At 41.0% G+C, this 17,602-nt stretch overlaps 1 protein-coding gene across 1 annotated transcript in view; it reads right to left on the bottom strand.

Annotated features, from left to right (window-relative positions):
• Positions 1-17,602, bottom strand: part of slc7a8a (solute carrier family 7 member 8a) — a 76,843-nt gene that overhangs the window by 48,986 nt on the left and 10,255 nt on the right. The window contains exon 2 of the mRNA XM_084312396.1: positions 9,248-9,452. Within this exon, the coding sequence (XP_084168522.1) occupies positions 9,248-9,452 (205 nt within the window). The remainder of the gene's footprint in view (positions 1-9,247; positions 9,453-17,602) is intronic.

Here is a 17,602-nt window from a genome sequence, read left to right as displayed (position 1 = left end):
AGTGTCGTAGGGATGTTAGGGTCTAATGAAGTGTCGTATGGATGTTAGGGTCTAATGAAGTGTCGTAGGGATGTTGGGGTCTAATGAAGTGTCGTAGGGATGTTAGGGTCTAATGAAGTGTCGTAGGGATGTTGGGGTCTAATGAAGTGTCGTAGGGATGTTGGGGTCTAATGAAGTGTCGTAGGGATGTTGGGGTCTAATGAAGTGTCGTAGGGATGTTGGGGTCTAATGAAGTGTCGTAGGGATGTTGGGGTCTAATGAAGTGTCGTAGGGATGTTAGGGTCTAATGAAGTGTCGTAGGGATGTTAGGGTCTAATGAAGTGTCGTAGGGATGTTGGGGTCTAATGAAGTGTCGTAGGGATGTTAGGGTCTAATGAAGTGTCGTAGGGATGTTGGGGTCTAATGAAGTGTCGTAGGGATGTTGGGGTCTAATGAAGTGTCGTAGGGATGTTGGGGTCTAATGAAGTGTCGTAGGGATGTTAGGGTCTAATGAAGTGTCGTAGGGATGTTAGGGTCTAATGAAGTGTCATAGGGATGTTGGGGTCTAATGAAGTGTCGTAGGGATGTTGGGGTCTAATGAAGTGTCGTAGGGATGTTGGGGTCTAATGAAGTGTCGTAGGGATGTTAGGGTCTAATGAAGTGTCGTAGGGATGTTGGGGTCTAATGAAGTGTCGTAGGGATGTTAGGGTCTAATGAAGTGTCATAGGGATGTTAGGGTCTAATGAAGTGTCGTAGGGATGTTAGGGTCTAATGAAGTGTCGTAGGGATGTTGGGGTCTAATGAAGTGTCGTAGGGATGTTGGGGTCTAATGAAGTGTCGTAGGGATGTTAGGGTCTAATGAAGTGTTGTAGGGATGTTAGGGTCTAATGAAGTGTCGTAGGGATGTTAGGGTCTAATGAAGTGTCGTAGGGATGTTAGGGTCTAATGAAGTGTCGTAGGGATGTTGGGGTCTAATGAAGTGTCGTAGGGATGTTAGGGTCTAATGAAGTGTCGTAGGGATGTTAGGGTCTAATGAAGTGTCGTAGGGATGTTGGGGTCTAATGAAGTGTCGTAGGGATGTTAGGGTCTAATGAAGTGTCGTAGGGATGTTGGGGTCTAATGAAGTGTCGTAGGGATGTTGGGGTCTAATGAAGTGTCGTAGGGATGTTGGGGTCTAATGAAGTGTCGTAGGGATGTTGGCGTCTAATGAAGTGTCGTAGGGATGTTGGGGTCTAATGAAGTGTCGTATGGATGTTAGGGTCTAATGAAGTGTTGTAGGGATGTTGGGGTCTAATGAAGTGTCGTAGGGATGTTAGGGTCTAATGAAGTGTTGTATATAGAGGATGAACTGGTGGAGGCAGTCATCAGTCAAGTCAAGTCAAGAAATGTATTTATGAATAGAATAGAAATATTTTAATCATCCAGAGGGAAATTTGGCACTACAAATCGCTCACAGTAAACATTTAGGTAGACAAAACAAAGTCACGAATAAGAATAACAAAAAAATTGCCTGAGAATATAGAATAAAATAAGCCTAAGAATAAAATAATAATAATAATAAAATACGGTCCGGGATTCACATTTCCTGTGTTATGTATATACATTCTAATATAAAATATACAGTAAAAAATACAAAAATCTGAATAGCACTCTTATATAGCACGTTTAAAAGCTCAAAGAGCCGACCAAAGTGCTGTACAGTAACTTCAAAATAAAAAACTATAGACATAGTCACACAGTGGAACAGAGGACAATACAACATGACAAAAGACAGGAAGGACAGTCAATACAGTAGGACCACAAGACACTAGGAATATACAACAGATGATATGGTATGACATAGGACAGTAGAGTAGACAATATGTTATGACACAAAGACTATACAGCCGACAATATAGTAAGACATAGGAGACTAGACGATATGTTATGGCAGTAGGACTATGCAACAGCAACACAAGGGGGACTGGATAAGCACTAGGCTGACAGAGAAAAATGTAAAGAGAATGGTAAGGGAGCGGGGATTAATAGTCAGTCATCTAGAGCCAGTGACAGTACTTTTACTCGTACTCATAGTATATATTCAGATTCAAATTATTTATCGCCTATATTTATTGTAACGTATAATATAACTGATGGGGCATACAGACCCTCATCTGCACCTTTGTTTACACTATTTATATTCTCATGTGTTTATATTCAGAGCTAATTGTATTGCCTATATTAAATATTATGTCTTTCTGCTATTACCCTGCCCATACCTGTACCACCCCTCCCCCCTCACCTATAATGCTATGACACCCGGATTTCCCCAAGGGGATCAATACAGGAATATCTTATCTTATCAGTCAGTCAGTCGGTCCAATCATTACTTAGGAGGCCTGCCAGTCTGTATGCTTCCTAAATCACTCAGTCATATACTGTACTACGATGAATACCTCCTAGTTTACATTTACATTTTGTCATTTAGCTGACGCTTTTATCCAAAGCAACTTACAAGTTTTGTACAACAAGTCATCAGGAAGGGCACAACTCTATCAGCTGAGTAACAATGTTCATCAAAGTGTTGAGTGCTACAGTGTAGGTTAGTATATATGCCAGGTTGCGATGCCAGGTACCCAGGTGGGGGATCTCCCGGGCCTTTCTGTGTGGAGTTTGCATGTTCTCCCCGTGCTCGCAAGGGTTTCCCCCCCGATAAGAGAAACCCAATGGAAAAACATGCACAACAGATCGCTGACACTATCGCGTCTCTGACGAAGATGGGCAGGAGCACTTGGATTGGTCCCCGGGCGCGGCCCTCACCGACGCCCTGTCTGCTCCCGGCAGCCCTTGGGGGGAAGGACGACGGGATGGGTTAAAAGCAGAGCTCAATCGCATCGGCGACCCTGAGAGACAATTGCATGTGTGTGTGTGTGTGTATTCCTCTGTGTGTGTGTGCCGCCCATTGCATGTCGTTGTGTCGTTGCATGCCGAATAAAGACCTCTCTCTAAAGAGGTCCTGCATTTATTATTATATTAGGACAAGTGCATGACAGTAAGGTTAGTTAGGGTTAGATAAAAAAAAAAAAAAAAAATTATTTCAGATATTGATTGAAGAAGTGTGTCTTTAGTCGACGGCAAACGATTGGACAGGTTTCGGCTGTCGTAACTGTGGTGGGAAGTTTGTTCCACCATTGTGGGGCAAGGACTGTGGGGTAAGTTATCACCTTATCCTAGCAGAATGAAGCGGCAGAATGAAGCGGCATGATGAAGCAGAAGCACAAAGCGGCAGGATGAAGCAGAAGCACAAAGCAGCAGAATGAAGGGTTTACTGGGCCTTCACAAACAGATCAATCAAAGCTGCGAACGGGAGCAAAATCCTAGAGGTCAGCTGGGGTTTAGGGGACCTTGTGGACACAGCTTTATCACAACCAAGCCTATGTCTTTTCCACTAGATTCTCCCTAATCTTTATACAGAACGATCATTCCGCTTTGGCTGTGTTTCTAGTGGCGTTTTCACCCTGATAACCTGGGTTGTCCCCTCGCAGGAATGTGTGTTGGTGTGTGTGTGTGTGTGTGTGTGTGTGTGTGTGTGTGTGTGTGTGTGTGTGTGTGTGTGTGTGTGTGTGTGTGTGTGTGTGTGTACCATACATCTGTAAGATCAAATAACAACCCAGAGAAAAGCCTTTATTTGGAAACTTTGACCGACGGTGTGTCACATACACATGCAACAACATGCTGGGGGAAGACACACAAACACACACACACATACACAAGTACACACAAATGCATGTGTGTGTGCACGTGTGCGCGCGCGCGCACACACACACACACACACACACACACACACACACACACACACACACACACACACACACACACACATACACACACACACACATAAACACACACTCATAAACACACACAAACAGAACAGGACAACAAAAGCAAACAATCATTGAACACAGTGTATTACCCCTGAGAGGCACAAGGAAACAGTGTGGTTCCAACGCTTCAGACCTTCAAAGCGAGGCGACTCACTACAAAAGCGTTCCTAGGTACGAGTGCATTGATGTACGGGCTACAAAGAGACGAAAAACAATCATTGGCTGTTTGTGTCTGGTTGAATTCCTCCCCCCGAAAGGTCTCGACTCCATGTAACCTTGCGATATGGTACAGAAAAACAATGGCCTAATCTGTGTGTAGTCTGCGGCGAAAAGCACATTCTGTCTGTTCAATTGTAACGCAGGTGGATATTTTGCGAAGGAATTCCCATGCTCAGGCAGGCGCGGCTCCAAGGCCTTTCAGAGTAAACATATAGGCCTGTTCGCTGTATACGTCATGCTCAGTGTGCGCGCGCATCACCGGAGCAGAAAGGAACGTAATCCTGTTCAGAACAACGGGGCAGACTACAATATATTTTGCATTTGTTAGCCATGCTAGCGATCTAAACAATCAATCCATGCCAAAGCTAGATATGTAAAAGGTAAAAGACTCGCACTCACAGCCATGCTGATTTGGCAAAATTACATCCAGCTGTTTTAGTTTGAAACAACTTTTAGTCAGGGGGGTGTCATGGTTTCTCCATAGAGCCCCGTCGTAATCTTTTAGCGCAGCAGCTTGCGCAGGTAGAGGGCAACTTAGTCACATGACTCAGTTTGTATTGCTGATTGGCTCGAACGCGGTATGTTTGTAAACCGGTCTATAGGGGATCGGAAAATCCTGACCATGACCACGAAGAGGCGAAACTGTTCACGGATACATCAAGGAAAGTTAATATTCTGCTCGGTGCTAGGGGCTGTCCATAGCCATGTATTGTATCATAGCTTTTGTAATCCTGTTACTTTGTTTGTTTGGTTTAGGATTCGGAACATACCTTGTGTACTTGGCCGAGACCCGGGCAGAGCCCCCTGCTTCGCTGACCTATATCTGGAAGGCCCATCCGAGGGGATCGAGAGTGAGGACCCGAGACATGTTGGTATGCTCACCTAAATCCCTGTCAGTTTAACATTAATTGTACCAGAGGCCCCCCTTCCGAGAAACTAGGCCATAATATGAGCACCGGTCGGCAGACGGTTATCGGCAGGTAGACCGGGGGTTGGTACAGCATGGGTCCTCGGAGTCTAAACTGACTCTGGATCAGCACTTGGCTTGATAAGCGTCTGATGAACTCCAGAGACTCCTCAGATCATTAACAGAGCACTAGGATCTATGAGAATGCATCTGGCGATTCAACTAAATTCTGAAACACTGAAACACTTAAAGGTGCTGTATGTGGTATTTATTTGTTTACACAAGTGGTCTACGTGTTCAAATAATAGCTCTACATTCTGACAGCCATCACTCATATAGAGTGTTTAGTCAGTAACATGGGTCTCCCAGATGTTTATATATATATATCTATGTCTCCCAGTCCCTGCGCTCGGCAGTAAACAGAAAATGTACTTTATCCAATCGGGAGAGAGAACTCCACATTGAAAGAAATGGTCTGACAAATAATAAATAAAAACTAGTTTTAAGCAAATATGTGCTTTAAACAGGTATACTAATCTGCCAGTGCAGTAAGCAAATCTGGCTTGACAAGATTTCTTGAAATAAGTAGAAAATATCTAAGGTTCTCTCTCCTGATTGGATAAAAAGTCGGTTTACTGCAGAGCAGAGTTACTGACCATTCGGAATTCTCCTCCCCTCAGCGTCACTCTCCCGCCTTTTCAGGGACGATCGTGATTGGTTGAAAGAAAATTCAAACAACCCCAGAATAGATCTCCCTATCCCTAAATGCCAATGGGGTTGTTTGAATTTAGTTGTAGCCCCAGAGCCTCTGCGTGTTAGGCAGGCCCCCGCTTTGCAGGTGTTTAAATCACGTCTCAAAACATGTTTCTTTTCTTTGGCTTTTGGTTTCGAGACCAGCTTGAGAGACCTGCCTTTTTATGTGACATATTGTACATGCTTTATTGTGTGCTTTTTATCTCTGTGTAAATATTTGTTGTGTGACTTGTACTGCACTTTGGTCAACTTTGTTGTTTTTAAATGTGCTTTATAAATAAAGTGGATTGGATTGGATTGAATTGGGGTTTAGCCAGACCTTGCTGGTACCAGTGCTAAACGTATATATATATATTGTGTGAAGGAACCCCCAGGTAGGGTTGCACGATACACCCATACTAGAAATCATGATATCAAAAACGGTCCAATATTCCATTTTATTAGTATCGATACTTTTAGAGTAATTGCCTGATGTATTTTCTATGAGTTGAGTGACTGGAGCACTGTGTGTGTGTATGTGTGTGTGTGTGTGTGTGTGTGTGTGTGTGTGTGTGTTAGGGCTGAGCCCAAACGTTCGAACCTTCATTCGTTACGTTGGCATTCGAATTCTAAATCAACATTCGAATTTTATATTTTTAATAATAAATCTTTTTTTATTTTTTCAATTTTTTTTTCTATTAATTCTGTTTAAACCAATGGGGTTTTTCTTCACAGTTGCAGATAAAGATTAGGCTACACTAATATTATAGTATTAAAAGAAACTGATGAGTTATATTCATTAAAGAAAGTTGATTTAATTGATTTAGTTGGGCTGGGGCTTCTCCCTGGGCTGGGTCTGGGGCTGGAAAGTTGATTTAATAAAATTAAAATAAAAGACTAATCAGATTAATCACTTTATTAAAATTGAGGATTTAGTTTGAGGATAAAAAAAAAAAAAATAATAAAGTTCAAATTTTCTTTTTTTAGCTTTTCTTTTTTTTTTAAATGAAAAACAAAGGTTCGAACGTTCGTTCGAAAAACCCTGACGAAGTTCGAATCCCAAAAACAGGGTTCGGTGACAGCCTTAGTGCGTGTGTGTGTGTGTGTGTGTTGTGTGTTGTGTGTTGTGTGTTGTGTGTGTGTGTGTGTGTTGTGTGTTGTGTGTTGTGTGTTGTGTGTGTGTGTGTGTGTGTGTGTGTGTGTGTGTGTGTGTGTGAGCGCAAGCTTTGCTTAGTGGGCGTGTCAACTAGGGCTGGGCGATATGGCCTCTAAATGATATCACGATATTTTTGGCTATGTCACGATACACAATGTACATCACGATATTTTGACATTTCCTCTAAAGCACTTAAAAATGCTTGATTTAACCCTTTGAAGCATACAGTCATGCCAATATGACGATTAAAATAGTCCCTGAATTATTTTTAAAAGCATCTTCATGTTTTAATGCAGACATAAATTATGTCTGCATTAAACCATGAAGATGCTTTCAAAAATAATTTAATTAAACATTTTAAAAAATCTAAAGGAGTAGTCTACTGACACACTAATACAGAAATTATTTTTTAACATCTAAGACTATTTATATAAAAACTCTTGGGTGCCTAAGACTTTTGCACAGTACTGTTTTCTATCCACTTAGCCAAAAATACACACACACTACTGTGAGAAAATAATAATCATGTAACCAAGGAATGGTTTGCTTACTTTTAAATATATAGTAACATAAAATCACGGGAGACTTGATAGCTTAGACTTATGATTTTTATTATCAGCAATGTTATAATATCCTACTGGTAAACAAAACACTGTATAGGTATGTGTGCATCATCATCATATATATATTTACTTTTTAATTGCATGAAACATTATGAAGTATTCTCTTATGCCGCTTTTCCAGGTTCTGCACGGTACCTACTCGACTCGGTAGTACCCCCATAGATAGATATAAAGACGGTACCCCCCCCCCCCCCGTCAGTGTAGCTGGGGCGCCGTGACATCATCTTCAACGCAACACACACGGAAAATAGAGGATTTAGACGCTAGCTATCAAGCTATGAATCCATTTACATTTACACAAGTACGACAAGTCGTCAGGAAGGGTACAACTCTATCAGCTGAGTAACAATGTTCATCAAAGTGTTGCATGCTACAGTGTAGGTTAGTCTACAGTGCCTTATTAGCTCATTAACGCTAGCCGCAATGCTAACGGTTAGAACGCGAGGCTACTACCAGTTCATCCACCTCGGCACCTCCATATTCCATTGCCGTTTCTGAATAAAACACGTAGGGCTAACGTTTAAACTCGTTAAACTCTCTCCACTTCTCTCACGCTTTCGTATCGCCGTTCTCTGTTTCCTCCAAACAAACCTCTGGCACCGCCTCTCCGTCTCTGGGTGTGTGTGCGTGCGTGTGTGTATGTGTGTGTACGTGACGTAAGTTGGGGTGAGTGTGTGTGCATTTTATTTCTTTGAGAGGGAGAGACGAGAGAGTAGAGCGCTGCGCCAAAGTAAGTCTCATCTCAATCGCGGCGGCTTATAAACTGATGTGAGGGATTGTGAGAAACATCACGATGTCCATGATACGTTTAAAAAGTGTATAGTTTATGAACTGTACCAGATATTTATTTAATATCGTCATATCACCCACCCCTAGTGTCAACAGTGTCAGCTGATTTGAAGTAGCCAAAGGAGATCAGCTACAGCAGGGGTGCCCAACCTTTTTTGAACCAAGATCTACTTTTTTATTTACCACCTAGCCCGAGAGCTACCAGCCAAAATTGTATATTGTAAGCCGTCATTTGAGGCTTTATAAAAGCAGCATAATGAACACAAATCTGTCAGTGCCGAGTCCGACCTCATCTTAAATAACAAACAGCATTGCTTGTTGTAGTTAACAAGGAGAGGAAGAGGGGAGCTCCAGTAGCTCACCACGTACCTCGAGCACTATTTCGGCGCCGGGGACAACCGTGCTCGTCACGGATCTGGGGTTTAGCGAGTTCGAATCCCGGACTGCAGCCGTGCCTTTCCCAGAGTGTCTTCCCCCCCATCTGAACCCCTTCAGCCTGTTTCTGTCGGTCATCCTTGACCAGAATAAATGCGATAAACGCAAAAAAGAGCCAGGGGAATGGCCAAAGTAAAAAAAAAAAAAAAACAAGGAGAGGAAGAGTTGATTTAGCAAAAAAAATAAAAAATATTTATCTTTTTTTATAATCGAATTTTATTAATCAAGATCTACTTGAAATCAGCCCGCGATCTACCTGTCGATCGCGATCGACTGGTTGGGCACCGCTGAGCTACAGTATATAGCTCAGCAGTGGTAACAGAATTTGGGGGGAAAATGTATGTTTCAACAGCGTCAAAATATTTTCTGTACTATTAATGAACTGACATTTAAAAATAATCTGTCACCTAATATTGTACTTCTGCTGTGGTATCGTTTTAGAACTAGTATCCTGATACTTAGGCTGGTATCGGTATCAAAGTCGAAGTTTTGGTACCGTGACAACACTACCCCCAGGTGGAGGCGAGACCGGCGGCCATCTTACCCCGCGAGTCCTCCGAAGATGTCCTTGACGTAGGCGTAGTCCCCCCCGGACTTGGGGATGGTGACGCCCAGCTCTGCGTAACACAGCGCCCCGATGGCGGTGATGATGCCTGTGACGATCCAGACGATCAGAGCCAGGCCCACGGAGCTGGCGTTCTCCATCACGCCCTTGGGGCTGACGAAGATACCGGAACCGATGATGTTCCCTGGGGGAGAGAGGAAGGGGGGTTGTTGTTATTATTGATGTGACACCCATGTTTCTTTTCATTTCAAACCTTTATTTGAACTCGAAAGGCAACCGAGGTTTCCCTCGTTTACGGTCACGTCGAGTGTACGTACAGTGTTAAGCAAAGAAACTAGGCATATAAAATCACACAGCATAGTATAGAATCATAACAATAAGAAAAGTAAGGATAACAATCAATTAAAACACGTATCAACTTGATTGACAAAGGTTGGAGATCAAGGTTTTGAACTCTGCAGCAGAAAGGAGAATCTCAAGCTTTAAGATTTTTTTAAGTTGGTAAGGACTGTTGGAGTTCATTACCATATTACAACTACCATAGTGTCTTTATACCTGTATTGATACTACAACTCTCTACATACATCTGATTAGCACTATACTACTGTACGTATTACTATTGCACTTCACTGTTACATTTGCACTCTTCTTTTCATTGTACTGTACTTGTGCTGTATAATGATGACAATACATTTTAATCTAACCTAATGTGATTAGAATTACCTGGGATAGAGGGAAGATGGGTACTTATGATAGCTTTGAGGTGTGTGTGTGTGTGTAGGTGTGTGTGTGTGTAGGTGAGTGTGTGTGTGTGTGTGTGTGTATGTGTGTGTAAGAAAAGCCAAACAAATTGCCAAATATTGCTGTCTCAGCTATTATTGGCAGCTTAGCCACGTGGAGAAGGAGGTGCTATGTGTACCCTTAAAGGAAAACTCCAACATTTTGGGAAATTAGCTTATTTAACATCTTCCCTGGAGTTAGACAAGAAGATACATACCTTTTTTGTCTCTCTGCATGCATTAGGCTTAGGGAACGCCTGCACCGTTAGCGTAGCTTAGCTTAGCTTCATCACTGGAAGTGGGTCAGACCTTTACCCTGAAGTTCCCTACAGTCCCCTACAGTCACGAAATACACTCCAAATACAACTCCAAAACGTTCCTGTAAACATGTTGTGACCTGTGTATTTACCACGTGGAGAAATAAAAGATTATTGAATTCGACGTTTTCTAAGCAGATATACTCTGAACTATTTTTTGCCGAACCACTCCTCTCTGGGCTCAGTGATTTCACGTCACCAGTGCTACTTTCTAACGTGAGGCCAGTGTTTGTTTACATTTTCATTTCATTCAAAGGATCCGAACCGATTGAAGTTATTATGGATACCATGACTGTGGTAAGTTTTAAGGGGCTAGCGTTACACAATAAATGAGTTATAATAATACCACAAGTGTTTTTTTGTATTTTATTTTTTTATTATTTTTTAGATTAGATATACAAGCATTGTTAACAGTGCACATCAAATTAAATCACTGTTTAAATAAATGTCTCATACAAGATAATACCTGCTATCTATTCCCCTACACACATATGCTCTTGCTCGCACCCCCCACCCTGGACCCCCCAATGGATAATCCATCCATTATCATTCGCTCCTAACCAGACACTACCATTATATGCTAGCTTTTATTCTCTCCACCACTTCTAACCACATTGTCAATTTGGATTCATTGAGACACAAAATTCTTGCTGTAGATATTTCTAGATAAATCACATCGAGATATGTAAGAATCCAGACCTTTCGGCAAATTTTTTCCGGTTGAATCCATCGTGATGCTATCAGTTTTTTAGCCACTGTAATACCAGATAAAACCAATCTCTTTAGCTGTGGATGTACTGCATACTCAAAAACATCATTCAGCAGTAATACAGAGGGGTGTACAGGTATATTCAGAATTAAGAGATTTGATAATTGCTGGGTCACTTCTTTCCAGAATATCTTAACTGGTGGGCAGTCCCAGTACATGTGCATAAATGTCCCCTCGTCCCCATTTGTACATAAGGAGCATTTGGAGTCTTGTTTAAGACCCATTCTGTTCAGTCTTATAGGAGTCAAGTATGTCCTATGAATATAGTTAAGATTGATTTGTTGATGGGTTCCTTGATGCAAGTCGAACATTTGCCCAGGCTTCTTGCCAATCAAAATCTATTTCCAGGTCTGGTATATCCCCTCCTCCAAATAGAGTCTAGGTGGAGGGTTTCATACGAGGCCGTTAGTAATTGATGATAAAAATCTGATACAAAACCTCTCGATGTCTCTCTTTCATAGAAACATTTGTGGTATCTGTGGTGTGCAATTGGTATCCTTAATGGAACACCGTGAGACTTCAAACAAAACAATAATTGTGCGTAAAAAAAATATGTGGAACCGGTGAGATTAAATTTTTTTTCTATTTCATCATAACTACAAATACCCTGTTTGTTGAAAACATCTCCTAATGTATGTATGCCTTGCTTTTCCCATCTAGGGAATCTTATAGGTCGTTTTCCAATCAGGAGTGCATTGTTATTGAATAAGGGAGTATGATTATGCCATTTATGTGGGTTAGAATATTTTTTTTGTGTTTCACGCCATATTCGGATCGCATGAATAATTATGGGGCCAAATTTCAGTTCGCATTGCTTAATTGATATTTTGGTGTATACTATGTCCTGCAGTCTCTGTGGTGCTACTATATTTACTTCTAAATTTCTCCAGGATACTGATGCTTGGGGTTCAAACCAGGTTGTCAGTGGTCTTAAAGTGTACGCCTTAAAATAGTGGAAAAAATTTGGAAATGCCATCCCGTCGGCTTTGTTTCTCTGTGCGGTGGATCTTTTTATACGTGGTGGTTTGTTATTCCAAATAAATGTATATGCGGAAGAGTGTAATTTTTTCCAGTAACCATCTGGAGGGGGTAACGGAAGCATTGAGCTGCTGATGTAAGACATCCATCTTAACTATTGAAACCCGTGCCTGTACTGAGTTTTTAAGTTTTGACCACCTGTCAAAGTCGTATTTTATTTTATTTTGGATTTCTATGTAATTGTGTTTCACCGTTTGGCTTATGGTAGGGAATACTTCAACTCCCAAACATCTAAAGTGTTTAACCATTGGTATTTCTTCTGGAAGACTTGTATTCTTTGCAGGGGCGTTCAGTGGAAGGAAAGCCGACTTTGGCCAGTTTATCTTAAATCCTGATAGGTCGCCAAAGTCATTAATCAACTTGAGAAGATGAGGCATTGCGGTGTTAGGGTTTTGCATGAACAGTATTACGTCGTCCGCATATAGACTAATTTTGTGTTGTGTGCCCTTGATTACAATTGGTTCTATGAGTTGGGATTGTCTTATATATTGTGCTAAAGGTTCTAGTGATAAATCGAATAGTCCGGGACTAAGAGGGCAACCCTGTCTAGAAGAGCGTGATACCGGAAATATTCCGGAGGTGATTATACCTGTTGTAATCATGGCCGATGGGTCTTTGTATAATACTTTAATCATATCAATGAATCCTTTTCCTAACCCCATCCTTTCTAATACTGCCCATAGATACGACCATTCCAGCCTATCAAAAGCTTTCATTGCATCCAGGGACAGCATCGCCTTGGGTGTGGTGTCGTCCTTGCTGGCATCTAGTACGTATAGTAATCGTCTTATGTTGTCAGTGATCAAACGGTTTCTTATGAAGCCAGTTTGATCCGGATGAACTAAAGACGTCATATGCTTTTGAAGTCTGATGGCTAATACCTTAGAGAACAGTTTGATATCGGTTCCGAGGAGGCTTAAGGGTCTATAACTACCTCACTCGGTGGGGTCTTTGTCTTTTTTAAGGAGGACTGTTATGAGTGCAATATTGTCGTTCTTATGAAAGTTCCCCTCCTTGACTGAGTATAAAATCATATTAAGTAATAGGGGTCCAATTATGTCCCAACATGAGAGGTACATTTCTGGTGGGATACCGTCTCTTCCAGGAGCCCTACCACTTTGCATTTCGGATATGGCCTTCCTGAGTTCCTCTAGTGTGATTGGTGTTTCTAACTGTTTAGCATCATCCTCTGAAAGTTTGGGGAGGTTAATTTGATTAAGATATGTGTCCATTTTGTTTTGATCGAAGGTCGTTTCTGATTTATACAAGTTGGAGTAGAATTCTTTGAATGTCCACAAGTGTGGATTCACTCACCCAAACCCTGTAGCCGTGCATCGCAGTCACGAAAGGGGCTAACTAGGTCGATAGTCAAGCAACGTTATGTCCTATTCATCAATCTCACAATATTCGCTAACGTTAGACAGATGGAATACACAGCCTTCCATCTAAAAACATGAATGAAAACTTACCACAGTCATTTTGGAGTGTATTTCGTGACTGTAGGGGACTGTAGGGAACTTCAGGGTAAAGGTCTGACCCACTTCCAGTGATGAAGCTAAGCTACGCTAACGGTGCGGCCGTTCCCTAAGCCTAATGCATGCAGAGAGACAAAAAAGGTATGTATCTTCTTGTCTAACTCCAGGGAAGATGTTAAATAAGCTAATTTCCCAAAATGTTGGAGTTTTCCTTTAAGTGTTCATTGCTACTTGGCCCCGATACATTTGATTCCCTGTTTATGTAATATAATTTGTGGAACCAAATAAAGTATTAAAGTGTGTGTGTGCGTGTGTGTGTGTGTGTGTGTGTGTGTGTGTGTGTGTGTGTGTGTGTGTGTGTGTGTGTGTGGGGGTGTGTGTGTGTGACGTGTGTGTGTGTGTGTGTGTGTGTGTGTGTGTGTGTGTGTGTGTGTGAGTGTGTGTATGTGTGTTCTTAAGGTCCCCCAAGTTTGCTCGGAATTTGCCAAATCTACATTTTCCTATAGCTCATGGAATGACCTCCGACCGACGCGCTCTAAAGATGGAGATTCTGCCCTCTGTTGCGTCGAGTTCAGGACCTTCATCTCTTTAACCGCCGTCCGTCAAGTTGTACCTGTTTCAGTTGATTTCTTTGTTTGTCCTCGTTTATTCTTGACATGTTGTCGTGGTTTGAAATTACATGTTATTTTTACGACGCATGCACGCGCGCGCGTGTGTGTGTATATACAGTATATATATATATATATATATATATATATATATATATATATATATATATATATATATATATATATATATATATATATATATATATATATATATATACAATAGGCCTGCTGCTGTACTGAGTGACAGTGATGTTTCTAAAGGTAAATAAATAGATAACCCAACAGCCATCACACCACATTTCATTGTGCCTCACTGAGATAAATCCCTGTATATCTTCTTGGACATTTACATTTAACTATAGGTATACCTTCCTGGACATTTAACTGTATACCTTCCTGGACATTTAACTACAGGTTTATCTTCCTGGACATTTAACTATAGGTATACCTTCCTGGACATTTAACTATAGGTATATCTTCCTGGACATTTAACTATAGGTATACCTTCCTGGACATTTAACTATAGGTATATCTTCCTGTACATTTAACTATAGGTATATCTTCCTGGACCATTTTACTATAGGTATATCTTCCTGGACATTTAACTATAGGTATACCTTCCTGGACATTTAACTATAGGTATATCTTCCTGGACATTTACATTTTACTATAGGTATATCTTCCTGGACATTTACATTTTACTATAGGTATATCTTCCTGGACATTTAACTATAGGTATACCTTCCTGGACATTTAACTATAGGTATACCTTCCTGGACATTTAACTACAGGTTTATCTTCCTAGACATTTAACTATAGGTATATCTTCCTGGACATTTAACTATAGGTATATCTTCCTGGACATTTAACTATAGGTGGTAAGAGCCGGCAACTGCACCTCCTCATCCATCACGCTCAACATAGGGGCCCCCCAGGGCTGTGTTCTGAGCCCCCTCCTCTACTCCCTGTACACACATGACTGCGTAGCACAGCGGAACAACAACACCATCATCAAATTTGCTGATGACACAGTAGTGGTGGGCCTGATCTCTGCCAACGACGAAAGGGCCTACCTGGAAGAGGTAGAGAACCTGTCACAGTGGTGTCAGGAGAACTGCCTCTCCCTGAACGTCAGCAAAACAAAAGAGATGATTGTGGACTTCAGGAGGTCGGGGGTCAAGGACTACAGCCCCCTCAGCATCGACGGGGCACCAGTTGAGAGAGTGAACAGTTTCAAGTACCTCGGAGCCCACATATCCGAGGACTTGACATGGACCACACACATTGACAGTGTTGTGAAGAAGGCACGACAACGCCTCTACTTCCTCAGGCGCCTAAGGAAGTTCCAAGTCAGTCAGAAGATCCTTAGGAACTTCTACTCATGTACAATAGAGAGCATCCTGACCGGCAACATCACCTCCTGGTTTGGGAATAGCACTGCACAAGACCGTAGCAGACTACAAAGAGTGACACGTTCAGCCGAACGCACAATTAGAGGGGGGCTTCCCACCCTCCAGAACATTTACAACAAGCGGTGCAAGGGGAAGGCTAAGAGAATTATTAAGGACTCGAGCCACCCGAACAACTGCCTCTTTGAACTGCTGCCGTCAGGCAAGCGATACCGGAGTCTTATGGCGAGCACAGAAAGACTCAGAAGGAGCTTCTATCCCCAGGCCATCAGGCTGCTAAACGAACAATAATCGCTAAACGAACAATAATCACTATGCAACAACCATCAAATGCACACAGCACACACACCCACACGCACACACACACTCACTCAAACAAACAACACACTGCAGCACCCACTCTCCACACTTTAGATCACACAAACACACTTACACTTTATATTTATTGATAAAGGATTTGCACTACAACTCGTACACCTACTGTGAATTGTACCTAAACTGCACCTTGTCCATTTATGCCTTGCACTATATAGTATTGTATATTAGTACACTGCACAGTATTGTATATTGTATGGTAACTACGTCTACGAACATTGTACATATGTCTAAACTGAACACTGTGACCTCTTTTTTTTTCTTCTAATTTTTACTATGTTTTTATTTCATACTTATCTTGTCATGCACAGTCTCTGGAGCGCAACAGTAAGAAGCATTTTGTACAAAAGTATTCTGTACTTCTGTATGACAACTATTAAAGAAACTTGAAACTTGAAACTTGTATATCTTCCTGGACATTTAACTATAGGTATATCTTCCTGGACATTTAACTATAGGTATATCTTCCTGGACATTTAACTATAGGTATATCTTCCTGGACATTTAACTATAGGTATACCTTCCTGGACATTTACATTTAACTATAGGTATATCTTCCTGGACATTTAACTATAGGTATATCTTCCTGGACATTTACATTTAACTATAGGTATACCTTCCTGTACATTTAACTATAGGTATATCTTCCTGGACATTTACATTTAACTATAGGTATACCTTCCTGGACATTTAACTGTATACCTTCCTGGACATTTAACTACAGGTTTATCTTCCTGGACATTTAACTACAGGTTTATCTTCCTGGACATTTAACTATAGGTATACCTTCCTGGACATTTTACTATAGGTATACCTTCCTGGACATTTAACTATAGGTATATCTTCCTGGACCATTTAACTATAGGTATACCTTCCTGGACATTTTACTATAGGTATATCTTCCTGGACATTTAACTATAGGTATATCTTCCTGGACATTTAACTACAGGTTTATCTTCCTGGACATTTAACTATAGGTATACCTTCCTGGACATTTACATTTAACTATAGGTATATCTTCCTGGACATTTAACTATAGGTATACCTTCCTGGACATTTAACTATAGGTATATCTTCCTGGACCATTTAACTATAGGTATATCTTCCTGGACATTTTACTATAGGTATACCTTCCTGGACATTTAACTATAGGTATATCTTCCTGGACATTTAACTATAGGTATATCTTCCTGGACATTTACATTTAACTATAGGTATATCTTCCTGGACATTTAACTATAGGTATACCTTCCTGGACATTTACATTTAACTATTGGTATATCTTCCTGGACATTTACATTTAACTATAGGTATATCTTCCTGGACATTTAACTATAGGTATACCTTCCTGGACATTTAACTATAGGTATATCTTCCTGGACATTTAACTATAGGTATATCTTCCTGGACATCTACATTTAACTATAGGTATATCTTCCTGGACATTTACATTTTACTGTATAGGTATATCTTCCTGGACATTTAACTACAGGTATACCTTCCTGGACATTTACATTTAAATTTAACATTTTACATTTAACATTTTACTGTACATTTTACTTGT

This window comes from Notolepis coatsorum (assembly GCF_963971535.1).
Source record: "Notolepis coatsorum genome assembly, chromosome: 4".
NCBI classification, from domain to species: Eukaryota; Metazoa; Chordata; class Actinopteri; order Aulopiformes; family Paralepididae; genus Notolepis; species Notolepis coatsorum.
The sequence above is the reverse complement of the archived record's forward strand: the minus strand, read 5'-3'. Positions and strand labels throughout refer to the sequence as shown.